Source organism: Protomyctophum parallelum (genome assembly GCF_964188405.1).
Source record: "Protomyctophum parallelum genome assembly, chromosome: 20".
Classification (NCBI taxonomy): domain Eukaryota; kingdom Metazoa; phylum Chordata; class Actinopteri; order Myctophiformes; family Myctophidae; genus Protomyctophum; species Protomyctophum parallelum.
In genome coordinates, this window is record NC_139718.1 from 19,766,934 (window position 1) to 19,786,642 (window position 19,709).

At 44.5% G+C, this 19,709-nt stretch overlaps 2 protein-coding genes across 3 annotated transcripts in view; one reads left to right on the top strand and one right to left on the bottom strand.

The window, feature by feature from the left end:
• fancm (FA complementation group M) overlaps nucleotides 1-19,709 on the bottom strand; it is a 54,358-nt gene that overhangs the window by 28,447 nt on the left and 6,202 nt on the right. The gene's annotated exons all lie outside the window — the stretch shown is intronic.
• Nucleotides 7,679-19,567, top strand: soul3 (heme-binding protein soul3). Its single transcript, XM_083792597.1, has 5 exons — nucleotides 7,679-8,251; nucleotides 17,207-17,301; nucleotides 18,225-18,366; nucleotides 18,608-18,791; nucleotides 19,197-19,567. Exons 1-5 carry the CDS (start codon nucleotides 8,020-8,022, stop codon nucleotides 19,381-19,383), a joined length of 840 nt encoding a protein of 279 aa, XP_083648723.1. The 5' UTR covers nucleotides 7,679-8,019; the 3' UTR covers nucleotides 19,384-19,567.

Here is a 19,709-nt window from a genome sequence, read left to right on the forward strand (position 1 = left end):
TTTTCGGCGTTAAATGGGAGAACTTGTTTTATTTCGCCACTCGCTTAACGTTTGGCTGTAGAAGCAGCCCCCACATTTTTAACCAGCTTTCGGAGGCGCTCTGCTGGGTTCTGCTGAACGTTAACCGTCTACCCTTCGTCCTCCACCTTCTCGACGACTTTCTGTTAATAGATTTTCCCTCCCAGTCCCCCCCCACCAGCCTCCGTTCACTCAAAGAAACGTTTAACGCCCTAGGGGTTCCCCTCTCGTCCGAAAAAACAGTCGGCCCGGCCAAGTCCGTCGAGTTTCTCGGCATCCTCCTAGACTCCGTAGAAATGAAAGCTTCCCTCCCGTTGGAAAAGCTAACTCGTGTCAAAGAATTAATCCAGAGCGCCGCTTCACCGCGCACCAAGCGCCAGCTGCTTTCACTTCTGGGTCATTTTAATTATGCAATAAAAATAATTCCCCAGGGCCGCTCGTTCATATCCCGGCTGCTGGAGCTGGCTAGCAGCGTCGATTCCCTCAGCGACGTAGTTGTTCTAGACGCAGGCTGTCAGTCCGATCTCTCATTTTGGTCAAAGTTATTGCAAGATTGGAACGGTATTTCCCTCTTCTATCACGACCCCGTAACTCCGGCTCACGAAATGCACTTATTCACCGACGCGGCGCCTTCTGCAGGTTTTGGGGGGATCTTCCAAAGGGAATGGTTCTCCGACAGATGGCCCGTCGAACTAACTCAGCCACCGGTTTCTATAGCCCACTTCGAACTGTACCCCATCGCCGTAGCCTGCAAGCTCTGGGGGTCCCGCTGGGCTCGCAAGCGTATAGTGTTCAACTGCGACAATGAGGCCACAGTCTTCGTCATAAATAAAGGCCGCTCCTCCTCCAATCAGATCATGCCCCTTATGAGATTCATCACCTGGTCCTCCGTCATGCTCAACTTCACGGTCCGCGCAGCTCACGTCCCCGGCCACCTTAACAATATCGCCGACTGCCTCTCTCGTTTCAAACTCCAGGAGTTCCACCGGCGATGCCCTTCCGCCAAGCCACTCCCCCTGATCTGCCCGGCGCACCGAGAACTGGTTCTGTCCTGATGCCCCACATCCATCACCTCCGTGCTCTCACCAACATCTATATTAAATCCGCTTTCTCCCCCGCCACTGTTTCCTGCTATGCCTCGGCCTGGCGCAAGTTCGGTCAGTTCTGCGCCTGTCACTCCATTCCCCTCTTCCCAGTACTAGTCTCGACCGTCGCCCCTTTTCTCACTTTTAATTTCAAGTTTAACCACCTCAGCCACAGCTATATGAACAGCCTATTAGCAGGGGTCCAGTTCCACGCCCGCCTTCATGACCCCTTTTTCCCTAGCCTGTTCACCAACCAATATATCAAACTCCTCCTAAAGGGCTTTCAGCGATCGTCACGCCACGCCCCAGACCAGCGTCTCCCCATTACTCTAAACATTCTCCACTCCCTCGTCTCGGAACTCAGGAAAGGAGTCTTCACTCCGTATTTAGACCTCCTCCTCGAAGCCGCCCTTCTCCTCGCCTTCTATGGATTCCTTAGAGTAGGCGAGTTCACAACCAGGTCCACGGCGTTCGACCCCTCCAGAGACGTCTGCGTCTCCGACCTGCGCTTCACCCCCACCTGCTTCAACCTATCTCTGAAACACTCAAAAGCCGACCGTGACCACAGAGGCTGCCTCGTCTCGGTGGCCAAGGTCCCCGGCAGCTTCTGCCCCTTCTCCTCCATGCTGCGCTTCCTCTCCGCCAGAAAACGCTCCTCCGGCCACCTTCCTCTCTTCAGCCTCCCGAATGGTCTCCCTCTCCACCAGCACGCCTTCACCTCTCACCTCCGCTCCCTGCTCCAAAGATGTGGCCTCCCGCCTGACCGTTACTCCAGCCACTCTCTGAGGATCGGCGCCGCCACCACCGCTGCTGCCAGCGGCGTCTCTGTCCCGACCCTGCGGGCCCTGGGCAGATGGTCGTCCAACGCCTTCTCCTCCTACGTTAGACCTTCCTCCGCCTCCGTGCTCGATGCCCAGAAGTCCATGGCGTCCTCCAGCGCGGTACCTACATTGACTGGTGGATGTGTCGGGTGGCGGGTACCTCCTCTTCTGCCCACTTCTAAACATGTTCTCCCTCTCCAGGACGCCCACGACTCACTTCCTCCTAAACGACGGTCGACCCGTCCTCCGGCCACACGGGCCTCCTCCGCCGGGAGTCTCTCTGTCTCACCACCATCGCCAGGTGAACCAAAGTTCTCGCCACTGCTCCTTCTCGCAACCCTCTGCCGAGAGGTCGTCCACTCCTACGCTACTAACCCCACTCTCTCTTTTCCATCCGCCTCTGCAAGGTCCCATCTCCGCAGGCTCCTCTCTCTCTCCTCCAGGCCCCAGGCGGTCCAATGGCGCCCTAGGGCAACCCAAGCGGTAAACGACCTCCAGGTATGTTCTTTAAATTCCTTTTGGGGGGCAGGCTCAAGAGCCCCCCCTGCCTCCGCCAGGCAGGATCCGAACCGAGGCTCTGGTCCGTCCCCAGGGGGCCCACGCCAAAGCTCCTCCACTGTCTCCTCCTCGTACCGTCATCATTCTGTTATCATTCTGCTATCATACTGTCAGTCACTTCTCTGTCCATTCACTCAATCCCAGCTCCATACTGTAATCAATTCATCTGCAATAAATCTCACCTCCAACCTCCACCCTCCGTCTTAAGTGTAAGCTCGTTAAGAGTTGAAGTTTTAGTTGTTAACGTTAGTTCAACTTAGAGCTGTAATGCTCCATCATCCGTCTGCTCCAATCAGATCTGCGTTACCTTGTCCGCACCCCTTTATAAACGGTCCTCACTTCCCTTCGCTCATCTGTGCTTCCGTTCAGGTACCCGCCACCTCCCCGACGACCGCCCAGCAGCAGGCTCCACCAGGTCGGCCCCAGGGGGGCAGGCTCAAGAGCCCCCCCTGCCTCCGCCAGGCAGGATCCGAACCGAGGCTCTGGTCCGTCCCCAGGGGGCCCACGCCAAAGCTCCTCCACTGTCTCCTCCTCGTACCGTCATCATTCTGTTATCATTCTGCTATCATACTGTCAGTCACTTCTCTGTCCATTCACTCAATCCCAGCTCCATACTGTAATCAATTCATCTGCAATAAATCTCACCTCCAACCTCCACCCTCCGTCTTAAGTGTAAGCTCGTTAAGAGTTGAACTCCACTCTAGTGATAGACCTGAGAGCCTGTGTTGGGTTTACCTCTCATGACTACATGAACTGATTATGTTGTTGGTTTGGTGATATTAGGAGAAACTATGTGGGGGCTTGCAACTCACTTAAATGCTTCAAAAGGTTTTATTTACCGTACAACAAACAGCTCATGCCAGTATATACAACGTTTTTTTCGACCATTCTGTCCTCTTCAAGTATATGATATAGGTCTACTGTTTTTACAGTTTGGCTCAGCTCCAAGAAACGGAGGATGTGTGCAATATCTTTTGACTGGTGCCACCAGGACCCACTGCTATCTTATGTACAGAGTTTATGCTGTGCGTCATTGTCATGCTTTAATTGGTGATTTAAATAAAGAAGAACATAACTGAGAATGAGCTAGTCATGGTTATTAAGTGGATATGTCAAGATATCACAGATGTGTTTACGGCTAAATGGCCCCACACTTTACACGGTATACATTAGAAATTCCAGATGTAGGTGCAGGCAGAAAGACATGATTTTAACTTTCACTTTCAACCGTTGTCCTGTAATGATGTTCTTTGTGCACTACAAGCTATTGACACCAGGAAATCGACTGGAGATCCTATTTTTGTTAAACTTGCTGCACCCTTAATATTTGAACAAATAACGCATATATTTAATCTCTCTCTATTATCAGGCACATTCCCCATCTCCTGGAAAACAGCTCATGTAACCCCTCTGCATAAAGGAGGAGATAGTCGATTTAAATAATTACAGACCGATCTCCAAGCTATCCTGTTTAGCTAAAATTATGGAATCCCTGGTAAATAACCAGGTTAAAACATTTCTCTCAGAGCACTCTGTCCTAAACCCGCATCAATCCGGCTTTAGAGAGAGACACAGCACTATCTCAGCCACCACCTTAGTTGTAAATGAAATGACTTAGCATCAGCCCTTATCAAAAGCTTTTGATACTGTCCATCATTCCCTTTTGTTACAGAGATTACACAGCATTGGTTTTGACACAAATGTCTGCAGTTGGTTTCAAAGCTACCTCGTCAATGTGTGAAAACGGGAAATACCCAGTCTGAGTTTTTAACAATTTCAAAAGGTGTCTTTTACTGTATACTGGCGCCGATCCTTTTCAGTATCTATATAAATAATATCAACTCATTTTGAGATAACTGTAGCTGTCATCCACTCTTAAATCCCTAGACTCTGTTTATCACTCATCGATTCGATTTATTACAGGTGATAGCTATGGTACTCACCTACAAACGACCTACAAAAGACATTCAAATTGACCACATTGGTACCATTTTAAAACCTTGGTGAGCATACAGACCCCCACAATATGTAACTGTTTTTAGATCATTTTGAAATTAGTTTTAGCTTGTTTTAGTTTTAACTTTTTATTTGTAAACCTATGTAATTCACATGGATAGGCCTACCTTTTGTTTTTCTTTTCCTGATCTTCTGATGTATTGTGCTGTTCTTTTCTATGTGATTGTATTACTCAACGACACTGACAATTATTTTGATTGTAATTTTGAGAATAACAACAGTCAACAACTTGAATGAATGAATGAACTTTAACTTTTCCACAGCAGAAAATCCTGTCCTTTATCTAAATACCAAGTGCACCTTGCTGAAGAGCAGTTTCTCTTAAAGGGAATGGGATATAGTCTAGTAGCCAGCCCATAGAGCCCCATTGTGAACCCGGACATGTTGAGTTCACCAAGGCTTTATGTTAGAAATGTTTAGTATGGATCCCCAGCATGTAGAAACTGCCGGATGCTAACTTGCATATGTTGAGCAATTTTCATAATTGGCATAATATGTGACCATACCAATTACAACCTATAGAAGGCAAAATATTCAAAATGTCATCACATGTCAAACTAGGGGGTTTTCATGATGCTGAATCCATTCCACGCATTAGTTTTGCAAAAAAACCACTCATTGGGCTAAAAACGGCCAATGCCGTCATCACAAATTGATGATGCCAGCACATTTGGTGCCATGCCCAAGTGGGCATGGCACAATGAGTGTTTTTTTTTGCAAAACTAACGCTTGGAATGGATTAAGCATCATGAAAACCCCCTAGTTTGACACATCACATGCTAGATAAAGCATAATGAAATTTTGAATATTTGGTCACATACTGTATGGTCACATAGTATGCCAATTATGAAAATTGCTCAACATATGCAAGTTAGCATCCGGCAGTTTCTACATGCTGGGGACCCATACTAAACATTAAAACGTTGGTGTACTCAACATGTCCGGGTTCACTTTTTGGCTACTGGGCTAATAAGACACTTTGGTTTAATTAATGTAACACCCAAAACACACCCAAGACTAATTCAAAGGCTTAACACCACACCAGTTAGTGCAGTGTGCTGGTGTTTGCGCTCAGATTTGCGCTGTGAAATTACAAAATTGTTGTGGAGTGAACAGACAAAATGTGACAATAGAGAACAGTCTGCAGTGCACACACTGCCAGCATTTTTGAGTGGTGCAACCACTCCTATAGACAGCCATGTGTGTGGCTGGGTCTGTCCCTGTGTCCGAGCACGTAAATGTGTATGGCTGTGTCCGAGCACGAAAATGTGTGTGGCTGTGTCCGAGCACGAAAATAGCGTTTTATAACGTTTTAATAACACACAGACACACACAGGCCAGGGAGGAGGGCTTGTACAGTACAGTACAGTACAGTACAGTACAGTACAGTACAGTACAGTACAGTACAGTACAGTACAGTACAGTACAGTACAGTACAGTACAGTACAGTACAGTACAGTACCACTCACTTCAGACAGGTCTGATTTTACTCATCTTTGAGACCCACAGGATATTTTGTTCTATGGTGAAAATGACATATATACTGTATAAGTCAATGGCAGTCAATGGTTCTCTGGTCAGGCACACAGAAAAACTGCACTGGACATATTGAAATGAATATGAAGGACCCCAATGGAAACAAGCCATAGTAATTTCTTGAGTTATAAATCCTCTTGTACTTTCCTGTGCTTTTTCCTGCAAACTGATAATAGTTTGAAAGGTGAAAATAAGAAGAGGCTGTGATTATGGTTAAGAGAAGAGAAGAGAAGAGAAGAGAAGAGAAGAGAAGAGAAGAGAGCCAACAACAACATCATCAGTAACCTCACAGAGCATGCCCAGTCTGCAGGATAAGGCTGATTGGCTGAGGAGCATGGAGCTAGGTGACGTGGGGAGTCAATAAGAAAGCCAGTGGTCTCTTTGTTGGCTTCTAATAATAACAAGAAAACTTACTGAACTATCAGTTTTCAAACTGCATGTGAGCAATGAGAAGCACGTGCAGCAGAACAGTGTGTGTGTGTGTGTCAGCTCATCTATGCCACTGATAATATGGCCATTGCCATATATTTCTGAAAGGAAACGGACAATAAGGCAGATAAAATGCAAGTCGATGAGCTCAGTAGGCTGCTCTCAAGCCACAGTTTGTTGAAGCAATACAAGGGTCATACTTGGTTGATTAGACCTATATCATCAAACAGATCAATATAATTTCAGATATACAGTAGGTCGTCTAATCGTTGATTAGAAAATATAGTAGGCTATTTCAATCAGAAGACAATATCTGTGTATAACAATGTAATCTAGATAGATCTCAGAGAAACAGAGCTGTTCAAAAGGAAGGAAATGCAATTAGCAGTGGTGTCTGTGCTGTTGGAGGTAGTCTCCCCCTGCCCTCCCTGTACTAGAGAATTGTAGGAAAGTAGATATTTCCCTCTCCCTCTGTGTCCCCTGTTGGTCTCTGTGGTGTGCGTGTGTGTGTGTGTGGGGGAAGCATTGTCAACGTTTAGCATCTGCACCCTACAGACATCACAACAATGCATGGACCATAGACTAGAGAGGATTATGTAATCTACCATTCTCCTCTCTACGTGCTCAATGAGAGGTACAACATGGTTGCTGGCCAGGCTGCTATGGATGACAAAAAATAGGGTAAAAGAAGGAAATACATTTCTATGTTTTCGTCTCTCATGATGATGGCGTGTTTTAAAATGTAGCAGCTGGGGGCCCCATTCCTCGGCTCTTGTTCCAATCTAAACAACACAGCCGTGCATGCATGTTCACTGACTGTCAAACTTAACAAAACCTCAACTTTCCACTTACATGCATATTAGTTTTACAATATATGAAATACTCTTCTTTCCCATGATACTGAGAACGCAATTCCCTAAATTAATATGTGTGATTGTTAATTTAAAGGTGATTAAATATCGAGGACGATTTGCACTAGTCTCCAGTATTTAATTTATCCTTCAAACCTTAGATGGGAGGGTGTCACTACTCGCTAAAAAAAAGAGCAGATCTACAAACTATCGACGCGTTACATCGCTACGTGTCGATAACTTGTAGATCTGCTCGTTTGGGCGCGCGGCACCGTGGTACTGCGGTCTGCGGAGATAAAGCATGTCACGTGGTACGCCTTCATCTCCTATAAACATCCCATTCAAACCAGGCCATGAAGGCGTCTCGTACCAAGGGGGCAGAAGAAGACGTGACCGGGCTGTTGTTTTCGCTATTTGTTGTGATCGGTCGACTATTTAGGACGTACTTTATTTTCATAGAGTAGTGTATTTCTTTCCGGAACTAAATAATAATAAATAAATAATAATGGCTAAATGCCATCTGCTTGTTTTTTCGACCACGAAATTGTGCTAATCCCGATTACGAACCAAAAGAACCAGACGTTAGAATCACACTGAATGGGTTTATAAAAACAGCAAGACTAATCAAGATTGTTGGGGGGGGGGGGTATTTGGACTCGCGGTCTTTAACTTAAATTGGGCTAGTTAATTCATACCGGGTCCATAATGGACCAAGGTGGCTGCCCGCTAAATGGCGGCGGCGGCCCCGATTATGGACCTGGTCCCGGGGTGATCACACTGGAAGACCTGGAATCCTTTGATGAAGACGATCCACAAATGGATTCGGGTCATGGAAGCATAGAATATGAGGCGGATACCATGGAAGAAGAGCATCTGGGGGGGCTGCTGAACTACTGGCAGGTCGCGGCGAGGGGACACCAAGTGGAAGTCTCTCCAGGTAAACAAAAATAAAGGGGGGTTAAAACATTGTAGGCGGCGGTGGGGTCATCTGCAGTCTTTAAATCCACATTAAGATTCTAATTTTATTCCGTGGGCAGAACGATTATATTGGCTGTGCTGTGCCATATTGGTACCACAGACACAATGCCAGAGCTGCCATGTCTCACCCTTTGAGTGTGACAGTCACGCAATTTAACCCTTTACCACGCAGCACGCCACACATGCCATTTCACACGCATTATAATGATAAATAATAATATAATAATAATTTTCTCTGCGGCTCTGCCGCGTAATAACGCACGCTCATGTCATGTGTGCGTCCTCACAAACGGTAAAATAGCCGATCTGCATTCAGCGCTGATAATATGCAGGAGGGTAAACACTAAACAGTGGACCAATAGTCAGCAGGGTCCCACTCCCTGACTGTGTGACGCATGGAAATGAGCCATGCAGAGTTTAACATCGCTTCGAAATATTTTTCATGGAATACAATATAGCCCCCACAAGTTACAACAATTGAGTAAGTGACCTGTGACTATCTCTCTTCTATACTGGTGTGTGGCGTCTCTTGCGTGATAGGAGGAAGTGGAACGGTGCCATAGCCCGTGCACATTATAGGGACAAAGTCGTGTGTGTGAAGTGAAGTGAAGGGGCCGCATCGCGACTTGTTTCTGTTCATAGAGAGAGAGAGAGAGCCCACAGATGTGTTTGAACTAAGAACATTTAAAAATAAGGAATTTTCCCACATTCCAGTTTTCTGACATATTCCCCAATTTCCACTGAGATTATGGGGTGAATGAATGTGGCCAGACCCATCTTCTCTTTCTGTCATAGTGACATTGTCCTGCATCAGATCATGTCCAAATCAGGTTCTCCAATCTCCAGTAGCCTCTTTTTTGAAGATCTTTTGAGTGGTGCAACCACTCCCTTACGGAGCTATGTGTGTGGCTGGCTGGGTCTGAGCACTATGTGTGTGGCTTGCTGGCGGGCTGGGTCTGAGCACTATGTGTGTGGCTTGCTGGCTGGCTGGGTCTGAGCACTATGTGTGTGGCTTGCTGGCTGGGTCTGAGCACTATGTGTGTGGCTTGCTGGCTGGCTGGGTCTGAGCACTGTGTGTGTGGCTTGCTGGCTGGCTGGCTGGGTCTGAGGAGCATAGATAGATAGATATCTTTTTCATTTCTACTTTAAGCATGAGGAGGCTGTCAGTGCAGGGAGAGCAGCTGGCATGGAGGTGAAGACATTTTCTGAAATATGGCAGCCCTGAATAATATAAATAACAGGCACATGCAGAGGGGGGTCTAGGGGGGCTTGAGCACCTGCCCTTTTGCAGAAAGTGCAGGTGCCCAAGTGTTTTTTTAAGGGCTTGTGTGGGGGGGCAAATAAGGGCTTGTGTGGGGGGGCAAATAAGGGCTTGTGTGGGGGGGGGCAAATAAGGGCTTGTGTGGGGGGCAAATAAGGGCTTGTGTGGGGGAAGGGGGGGGGGGAAGCTTATGTGGGGGGCCAATAAGGGCTTGTGTGGGGGTCAAATAAGGGCTTATGTGGGGGGGGGGGGGGGGCAGTAAGGGCTTGTGTGGGGGGCAAAAGACCACCCCCCAAAATCGCCCACACATGTGCCCTTTTCTGGAGTTTGAGCCCCTGCCCCCCCAGTGCTCTCTGCACGGCCCTGATAAATAAACACTCGATTGACCTATACTGTCTAGATCAGGGGTGCCAAAAAGGTAGATTGTGATCTACCAGTAGATCAGGCTGTGGAGGTAGATCAGATGACCGTAAAAATGTATATACAGTAATATAAATTATATTTTTTGGCATCTAGCTGCCACTTGGAATTAAGGTGCCACTTGATTGATTGACATAGTACAGACGTCAGTAGCATTATAAAGTTATACCCTTCCATTTCCTCCCGTGCACATGTACATTTTGAAACAATATTTTGGTGGATCTTGTTGAGCTGGTCATTTTTAAAGTAGCTTGCATGTCCAAAAGGTGTGGGCACGCCTGGTCTAGATCAACTATTTCCCCTGTAGAGTGGCTGGATGGTAACCGCAAGGTTGCCAGTTCGAACCTGGGTTCCCCCAGAGTTAAATTAGCTCCTTATCCGCTGGTTGGTGCCTTGCATGGTTTCCGCCGCCATTGGTGTATGAATGCGTGTGTGAATTGATGCACAATCTACGTAAAGCATGTTTTCAGAAATGTTTCAGAAGTTTTTCAGGGTGGGGGACAAAGAGAGGGAAAGCAAGGAGAACACATAAAGAAACATGTCAATAGAAAAATTAAAGATGTACAAATTCATACGCAGCAGGTCTGAACATAAGGTTATAGTAAAAATGGTAATGCACACCATGGCTGTGACGAGGTGACTGCCGACTGCTGGAAACAAACTTTCAAAATAAATAAAAATATATCATGACACATTGGCTGCATATGGTGAATATTTAACAGAACTAGAAGTTATTCACATTTTTCAAACGCTGTCCTAGCAATTCTACTTGCTGAAAAAAAAAAGTAAATTAATCAAAGCTCTGTTCACTTAATCTCTTATTTCAGTGATAAACCATTTATAGCCATCAATGCACATCTGCTCATGAGTAGGAATGGTGGGATATTTTTTTTTCTTCAAAAATGTTCAATATAGCTAATCTACAAACTCTACAGTCACAGCTTGTATATGTTCCATTTCAAAAATGTTTCATTCATTGTCTCCACCAGGCCGAAGGCATGGGGGGAGAGTATGTTTTGCACTCCGTCCGTCCGTGTGTGTGTGTGTCCGTCCGTGTGTCCGTGAGCAGCTAATCTCGGCCACCGTTAACCCGGTCGATGCCAAATCTTGCACACACACTCCCTGGATGCCAACGATGAACCTCTGCCCCAAACTTTCCAGAACGGCCTGTTATAGCGCCACCAGGAGGCCGCTTTGTGCAAAACAACCCGGTCAATGCCAAATTTTGCACACACACTCCCTGGATGCCAACGATGAACCTCTGCCCCAAAATTTCCAGAACGGCCTGTTATAGCGCCACCAGGAGGCCGCTTTGTGCAAAACAAGTTTTTGCACAGTACACCTACAGATTTTGTCCAAACATCGCGCAAATTGGTACACAGTCTCTCTAGAGCCATTCAACGAAACGGGTCTTTCAGATTTCTCAGACTCCATCCTGATTGGTTAAGATTGTCTTCCAAAGTTCACAGGAGTGCTCAGTTTCAAACAAAATGCTGCAAATCATGAACACATCACGTGATTTCCGTGAAATTGTGCACGCACATTCCCACTAGGCCGAGGAAGAAATGCCACATGAACAATTTCAACTCAGCCTCAAGGTGGCGCTATAACTGGCCGAAAAGTGTTTTTACCTCTAATTTACTTTTGTTGCCCTTTTATCCAACCACCAGATGAAGGCAAGCTGCAATGTCCTACATTCTTATCCTGGTGGAGACCTGTGCCCAGAAGGGCACTTTTTCTAGTTTAATTTTGTAAAGCAAAAATAGGGCATAAGTGAATAAAATCTAGAAATCTGTAGCAAAAGGAGAATAGGAGATCCTTTTCCCCCCCCAGTCAAGTCAGGTGAACTGTCGGTGGATGTGCAGAGGGCCTGGAAATACATTTTCTACATCCTGCCCTTGCAGGGGTGTGTGTGTGTGTGTGTGTGTGTGTGTGTGTGGATGCATGTGCTTTTGTGTGCAAACACTGTATGACCTACTTGCATATGGTATCTGGAATGTAGACGGTGCATGGCGAGTTGAACCTTTCAACATCTCTTCGGCCAGACATATCTTTGATATCTGATTCCACATTCAGCTGTCCTTAAAAAGTCTGATAATGGACTGAAATAGTTTTTTTGTATCTTGAATTAAACTTAAAGTTTGCAATTTCAATGTGCAAATGTATTGCATGGCCACATTTCAATTTGAGTTCCTATACTATATCACTTTATGAATTAATTAAAACCACATTGTTGCCTACAGTACTATGTACATGTATACAATATGTCAACATGCAGGAGCATTAAGCTACAGCTGCTATCCAGCAAAAGCGCCACAATCTGTTTGGCATTTATTTTGTCAGTCATTGTATCAATATCCTAATCGGTAATCATATACATTTGTCATATCAGACATTTCTGAAATAAATTAGCTACACTGTATGAGTCTGCTGCTGCTCATTGAGATCCAATAACATCGACTGTTATGTACTGTATCCATGTTCTTCTCCCACCACATCTCAAGTCTACAGCACTAATTGAGGATTTAGCATGAAATCACACAAGCTGGTGCTCTGTGACTCAGAGAGGGATTAACTAGCTTGGCTGTACTGTCTGGTACAGAGGTTTTTGGCATCTAAATCCTGTCCAGAAATACCGTAGTTAAGGCAACAGGCCACCAGGGGTCAAGTCCAAAGTAAACTTCTTAGTGTAGCGTAACTGGCAGGGAGTTGGGGATCACACAGTTTTGTTTGCTCATTTTGAGTTAGGCCTAAGTATAAGACTTGGTGACAAAGTCATCATTGGTACGACTGTTACTAGAAAAGAGTAAACGTAACGTGATTCCACTCTCACCTAGTACAATTGAATAATACAGTAAGTAGCCTTTCACAAGGCATAGAATTTTATATCCTACTTTCCACATAAATTATGTGGACACAAATATGGCTTTGTTATTAACAAAGGCTCTTTACAAAGCTAAAGGAGGTCAGAGGAACACAATCCATCACCTGACGTGGATAAATTATTTAGTCAGTGCACAAAAAATTGCCGGTGCAAAAATCTATTGTAGCCTAATAAAAGAAAATGTGGTCAGTAGAGCACCAAGTTGGCAGTTTGTTGCTATGTGTTATATATTTTTGTGACATGACACTGCCAATCAGCCATGCCCCCTTTTGACCAATTATTGGTGTCAAAATTGATCAGTTTTTCTGTGGCTCAGGAGTCATGACAAACATTTCCACTAAATCTTGTGCCAATACATAACTGCTTGAGATAGCGTGTTAACAGACAAAGAAAAGGGGGTGAACCCCCACCTCCTTGTTGGGGGTTCTGTCCGAAAGTAGCATTCCAATGCAGCAAGTACATTTTTGTTCTGTTCTTTTCTCTCATTTCAGTCATTTCCAACACCCCCATGTTGCAGTCTATAGTACGTCATTGCCAAAACCCCTACCGCTTGTTCCGGGCAGAAAGTACCATAAGAGATGCAATAAAACAGTAAGCAATAATAACCATAGTAATTAGGAGTGTAATGATATAGTATCTGCATCATATCAATTTTAATTTCAAGAATCAAAGTATATTGAAATGTAAACAGCATATCGTATCGTTTGACTTTGTATCGTTTTGCAATACAAATAATCGATTTTTATCAATACCAAGTACTTTTTAGCGTTTCTTTAGCAATTTTAAGAAAATAGAAAGAGGGTTTAATTAATTTTCCATTAAATCGCTACACTTGGTCTATTGAATATTGATAAATGTGTGAAATCTCTGTGTTCATGTCAAGTGTCTTTGAGCTGATAAGTTGTAAACAACACAAATGATGATTCATACATTCTCTTCCTATAATAAACCTGCATTTGCCCTTAGTCAATCTATATCAGCACAGGATTAGTAACAAAACTAGAAAAAGTGCCCTTCTGGGCACAGGTCTCCACCAGGATTTCTTCCTCGGCCTAGTGGGAATATGCGTGCACAGTTTCATCGCAATCGGACGCTGCGTTGAGGAGTTGTGGCGATTTGTACAGCACTCCTGTGAACTTTGGAAGCCAATCTTAACCAATCAGGATGGAGTGTGAGAAATCTGAAAGACCGGTTTCGTTGAATGGCTCTAGAGAGACTGTGTACCAATTTGCGTGATGTTTTGACAAAATCTGTAGGTGTACTGTGCAAAAACTTGTTTTGCACAAAGCGGCCTCCTGGTGGCGCTATAACAGGCCGTTCTGGAAAGTTTGGGGCAGAGGTTCATCGTTGGCATCCAGGAAGTGTGTGTGCAAGATTTGGCATCCACCGGGTTGTTTTACACAAAGCGGCCTCCTGGTGGCGCTATAACAGGCCGTTCTGGAAAGTACGGTATGTGTGCATCACGTGTCATGTCTTTCAAGTTTGAATGTGAATTTCCCACCGTTTTATTGCATAAACTCTATTCATCTGTCATTGTCAGCCTGCTGCTGATAATGCCAGCCCAGAGCAGGTTTATACTCCTGCCTCAGCATCAGTTCTAATAAACATCATTGCCTGCATCATGCAGTGTCCTGTTAGTCTGGTGGCCTGCAGGAAGCCAGCTTTTCTCACACAAGCTACTGTAGGAAAGCTTTGATGTACCGGTAACCTTAGTGTAGATCAGCTATGTCGAAAGTGCGGCCTGCGGGGGGGAATTGTTTATACGGCCCGCAGCGTCATACCTGAATTGTATTATGAACGACCGCCCAACAGTATGGGACATTTTTATGATATATCATGTAGGATATATTTTAACCTGGGCATTTCCCAGAGTATAATTTGTCAGTGTTCCTTGTATTTCTTTATTTTATTTTTACCTTGCTTGCTTGGTTACATTTGGTAATGTGACAAAAAGGCTGAGATACACGTTTTGTTCACAGCACACACCTGACAAAAGACCATTGATATTAAATATTGATGATGATAGTTAAATACAATTGTTAAAATCCGAAGGTACATTATGTAGGTGGCCCTTGGGTGTTTTAATATTTTCTAATATGGTCCTAGAACAACTAGCAACTTAGCAAGTCTGTTCTTTTGTGTCAAACACTGAAGAGAAAGTGATCAACACACTGGGGCCACTGTAAATTGTTGATTACATTTTGAGAGCAATCTCATTCCCCAACAAAGTTGCTGGCTGTGAGCATGGAAGTTGAGTGTATGACATATTTATATGGTTGTATATAATATGCAATGCATATACCAAAAAGATATTATGCTTGAATGTTTTCTTTGCCCGCTTCGAGGCTCACAACTCGGACCCAGCTACGGCGCAGAGCGCACCTGAGGCGGTGGACCTGCAGGTGACGCAGAGGACTGCGAGTAAAGCGTTCCAAAAAGTTAATGCTCATAAAGCTGCAGGGCCAGATGGGATAGCCTCTCGTGTCCTTAAGACATGCTATAACCAGCTGTCATGGGTCTACACAGACATATTTAACCTGTCCCTGTCATTGTGCGTGGTGCCATTGTGTTTTAAAAAAACAATAATTGTACCCATTGCCAAGAAAAAACCTGTTACCTGTCTCAACGATTATCGACCTGTTGCTTTGACATCTGTTCTCATGAAATGCCTGGAGAAAATGGTTATCTCTTATATCAAGAGCATCATTCCTGCTAGTATTGATCCTTTACAGTTTGCTTACTGTTCAAATAGATCTGTGGATGATGCAATCTCTCTTTTTTTTTTTTTTTTTTTTTTTTTTTAAGATATTTTTTTGCGGCTTACGCCTTTATTGATTTTTTAAGGGATAGAAAGTAGGCTGACAGGAAACGGGAGAGAGATGGGGGGATGACATGCGGTAAAGGCCGTGTCGGGTCCGGGAGTCGAACCCGCGGCACACCGCGACTGGATCACCAGTCCGGTGCCCAGACCGTTACGCTACGGCCTGGGCCGATGCAATCTCTCTTGCTTTACACACTGCCCTGGTACATCTAGAAAAGAAAAGCTCTTACGTCAGACTACTGTTCATATACTATAGTTCCGCATTTAACACTATTGTACCATCTAAATTAGTGTTGAAACGCAGTGGCCTTGGTGTGGGCAGCTCCATCTGTAACTGGCTATTTGATTTTCTGACGGGTAGGCCCCAGTGTGTACGCATAGGAGAGAGAGGCTCATCCACAATTCTCACCAGAACCAGTGCGCCCCAAGGCTGCTGCCTCAGTCCTCTGCTGTACAGCTTGTTTACGTTTGATTGTGTTGCCAGATATGAGAATAACATCATAATTAAATTTGCGGATGATACCACAGTGATCGGACTAATAACCGACGGTGATGAGAGGGCCTATAGGAGGGAGATAGAGGATCTAACTCTATGGTGCGATAACAACAACCTCTCACTTAACACCAATAAGACCAAAGAAATCATTGTAGATTTTAGGAAGTCCAAAGGTATCCACACCCCCATTTCCATCAAAGGGTCATCTGTCGACATAGTTGATAACTTTAAATTCCTGGGCATACATATCACAGACACATTCACATGGTCACTCAACAACGAGTACATCCTCAAGAAGGCGCAGCAGCGACTGTACTTTCTGAGGCGCCTTAAAACATTTGGCTTAAGTACAAAAGGACTAGTGAACTTTTATCGCTGTATAATTGAAAGTGTCTTAACTGGCTGTATCACAGTGTGGTACGGTAACACGACCGCTCAGGATTGCAATAGGTTGCAGAGGACCATTAAAACAGCAGCTAAAATCATCGGCACTACAGAATTACCCAGTCTCCATAACATCTACACCACTCGCTGTATGAAAAAAGCCCATAACATCATGGAAGACACCAGCCACCCCGCAAATACCCTGTTCAAACTACTCCCTTCCAAAAAACGCTACCAGAGCATCAAATCTCGTACCACCCGTCTCAGTAACAGTTTTTACCCCCAGGCAGTCAGGCTGCTGAACAGCTGACCTTGAACTGTATTGCACTTCACTTCACTTGCACTTTTCTTTTCCTGTTTTTTGTCTTTTCTTGCACTATAGATGTTTGTTTATGTCCTGTGTATGTAAGACTGTGAGTGCTCTGAGCAAAATAATTTTCATTGTATGTATACTCTCTCTGTATACAAATCTATACAAATGACAAATAAACCTGAACCTGAACCTGAACCCATTCCATCTCTGTAGGGAGTTAGAAGTGAATCAGATCTAACTATTTTTCATACATAAAGAATGGCAATTCTATACACTTATATAGTATGCAGGCAAAGGCTGACATTATCAAACTAAGATTAATTCTTTTCTGACAGATATGGCCCAGCCCATCCAGCAATTAACCACTAACAACCATGGACGTAGTGAGAGAGAGCAGGTCCCTTTCTCACTCATCACACGCAAAGAAAAGGTAAGTCTTTCCTCCTCACTGCCATTGTCAATTTTGCAAGCAAGGAGAAATGAGCACGTATACATTGAAGCCCACTGGGCAACGATGTGGCCATACAGCCTGATGACACGTGCCTAACAATGCCAATTTGCGTGCCAAACAACACCGTTTGACATGCTGAATAACGTTGATTTGTGCAGGCACAAATGAGGCACATTTGTTCGTCCATGAGTGTCGTGAATTTGACGTTGAATTGTATGCCCACGCCCCACGGTCTGCCATGGGAAAATAATTAGTTGTGTAGTAGACCAGGACTAAAACTTGAAATGGATATTTTACATGGAAACTCCAAACTATAATCGGTACTTGGTATCTGACCAGAATATATCTTCTGTTTATTCAAGATCTGGAGAGACTCCAGTTACAGTTCTGTACAGTTCAATGTACATTCTGTACATTGAAACCAAGCTAGACAACTATAAGATAAACATGCTTTTTTAATAACATTCTGTGCATTGAAACTATAAGACTACACTACTAGACACAACTACTGTGAGTGGTCTTGTTTTCGCTGAGGCAAAGACAATCCAACCACCTACCTACTACAATAAGCTCCATAATCTCCTATGGGGAATGTATAAATAAGAAGGTCTAATAGGTTTAACCTGAGTTAATTACTTACTCTTAGAGCACTGTCTAAAGTGTCTATTATATACTGGTTCAACGCAACAGTTAGATTGTAATTCGAAATGCCGAACCTTTATTTCTCTGTATTATTCTCAATCACAAGAAACAACTAGGCAACAGCTACATCTCAGGATGAAAGAGCATCCAATCCAAAATTATAAAAAAATACAAAATGTATGCTGGTATGCAGGTCCTAATAAGAGTTCACTTCTGTCTCTCTCCATCTCATTCTCTGTGTTTGTGTCGTCTGTTTCCAGTGTGGGGATGTTCTATATGAGAAGCGCTGTTATGAAAAGGCCAATTGGGCGTGCATCACAGTACGTGAAGACACCTACGAGCAGAGCATCTGCTATGGCTTCATGAGGATAATGAAATACATGTGTGAGCAGAATTCCTTAGGTGGGTCCACAAACGATACCGAAAACATTCTGAAGTTACTTTCATTAGATGGTAGAAGAATAGAACCTGCACACTCAAATGCTCCAATACATTTCAAAGACAAGTTTCAAGCCTGGGCTCTACATCGAGTGAATCGCATTCCTCTTCCTGATCATATGCTTACCCAGAACTCTGACAAGTGATGTGCGTATTCAGGATGTCATTAGAGGGGTGTACATGTTATTTCTGTTCTCCTCCACAGGTGAATATCTGGGCATGTCTCTGCCCATTCTCACGGTGGTGCATACAGATAAGAGCCAGTCTGTGATATCCCGTGACGTCAAGGTGGGATATTACCTCCCCGCTAACCACCAGGCCCAGCCCCCGAAACCTGTTGACACAGACATCGTCATAGAGGTCTGGCCCGCTGCTGTCGTATACACAAGGTCAGTACTAGAGAACAGATCATAGTAGATGCCACTATTGCTGTTTTAATACCATCAGAGCTGACATGTATGTGAATGACTATGTGTATAAGTGAGGAAACACTTAAACCACATTTAACCCTGGCATCTCTTTTTGTGATGTCATTGTGGAACTTCTCAATAATATAAAAAACACGCTGTGAACTTGTGAGGCAACATGTTAACTTGTGAGCTTATAGATCTGCCATTTTTTTTATTCCTCGTATGATAATAACCCAGGTAGTACATGCAAGTTATGGATTGCAGCTTTGAGAGCATGCAGCTTTGAGAGCATGGATGGCATCATGGCAGTAAACAAAAGTCATACATGGTCAATTACATGTCACTGACACTCCCCATTTGTCTCCCCCCTCTCTCTCTTTCCAGGGCTTTTGGTGGACCCACCAATGAGGAGACCATCGTTGATCAGATCCGTGCCATGGCTGAGGTGTTGGACGCTCGCGATTTGTGTGTCAACGACTCTTTCATCATAGCTGGCTACACCAACCCTGCTCACATCAACCGTCGAAACGAGATGTGGTTCCTGGAGCCACATTTACACTCCGCAGTATGACATGTCATTTGCCGACAAGAACTCCTCTTGAAGATAATGCGGCAAGCTAACCCTACATCCCTCCCCCTCCACATGCAGCAGACATTCTGACATGCCATATCAGGGTAAACACAGTTGAAGTCGATGCCATTTGTCTTTTTAGGTGCTTCTGTGTGCCAGAATGTAGGAGTTTATCATGCCGATTATAGACAGTAATGCCTAATTGATGTAGAGCACTTCAAAATACCTGCTGTGGAAAAACAATCTACTTTGTTGCTCAAAAATGTTAACATTTTTGTCATGCTAATCATCAGTCAGAAATAGGTTATTTTAGTAAAACATCCCTC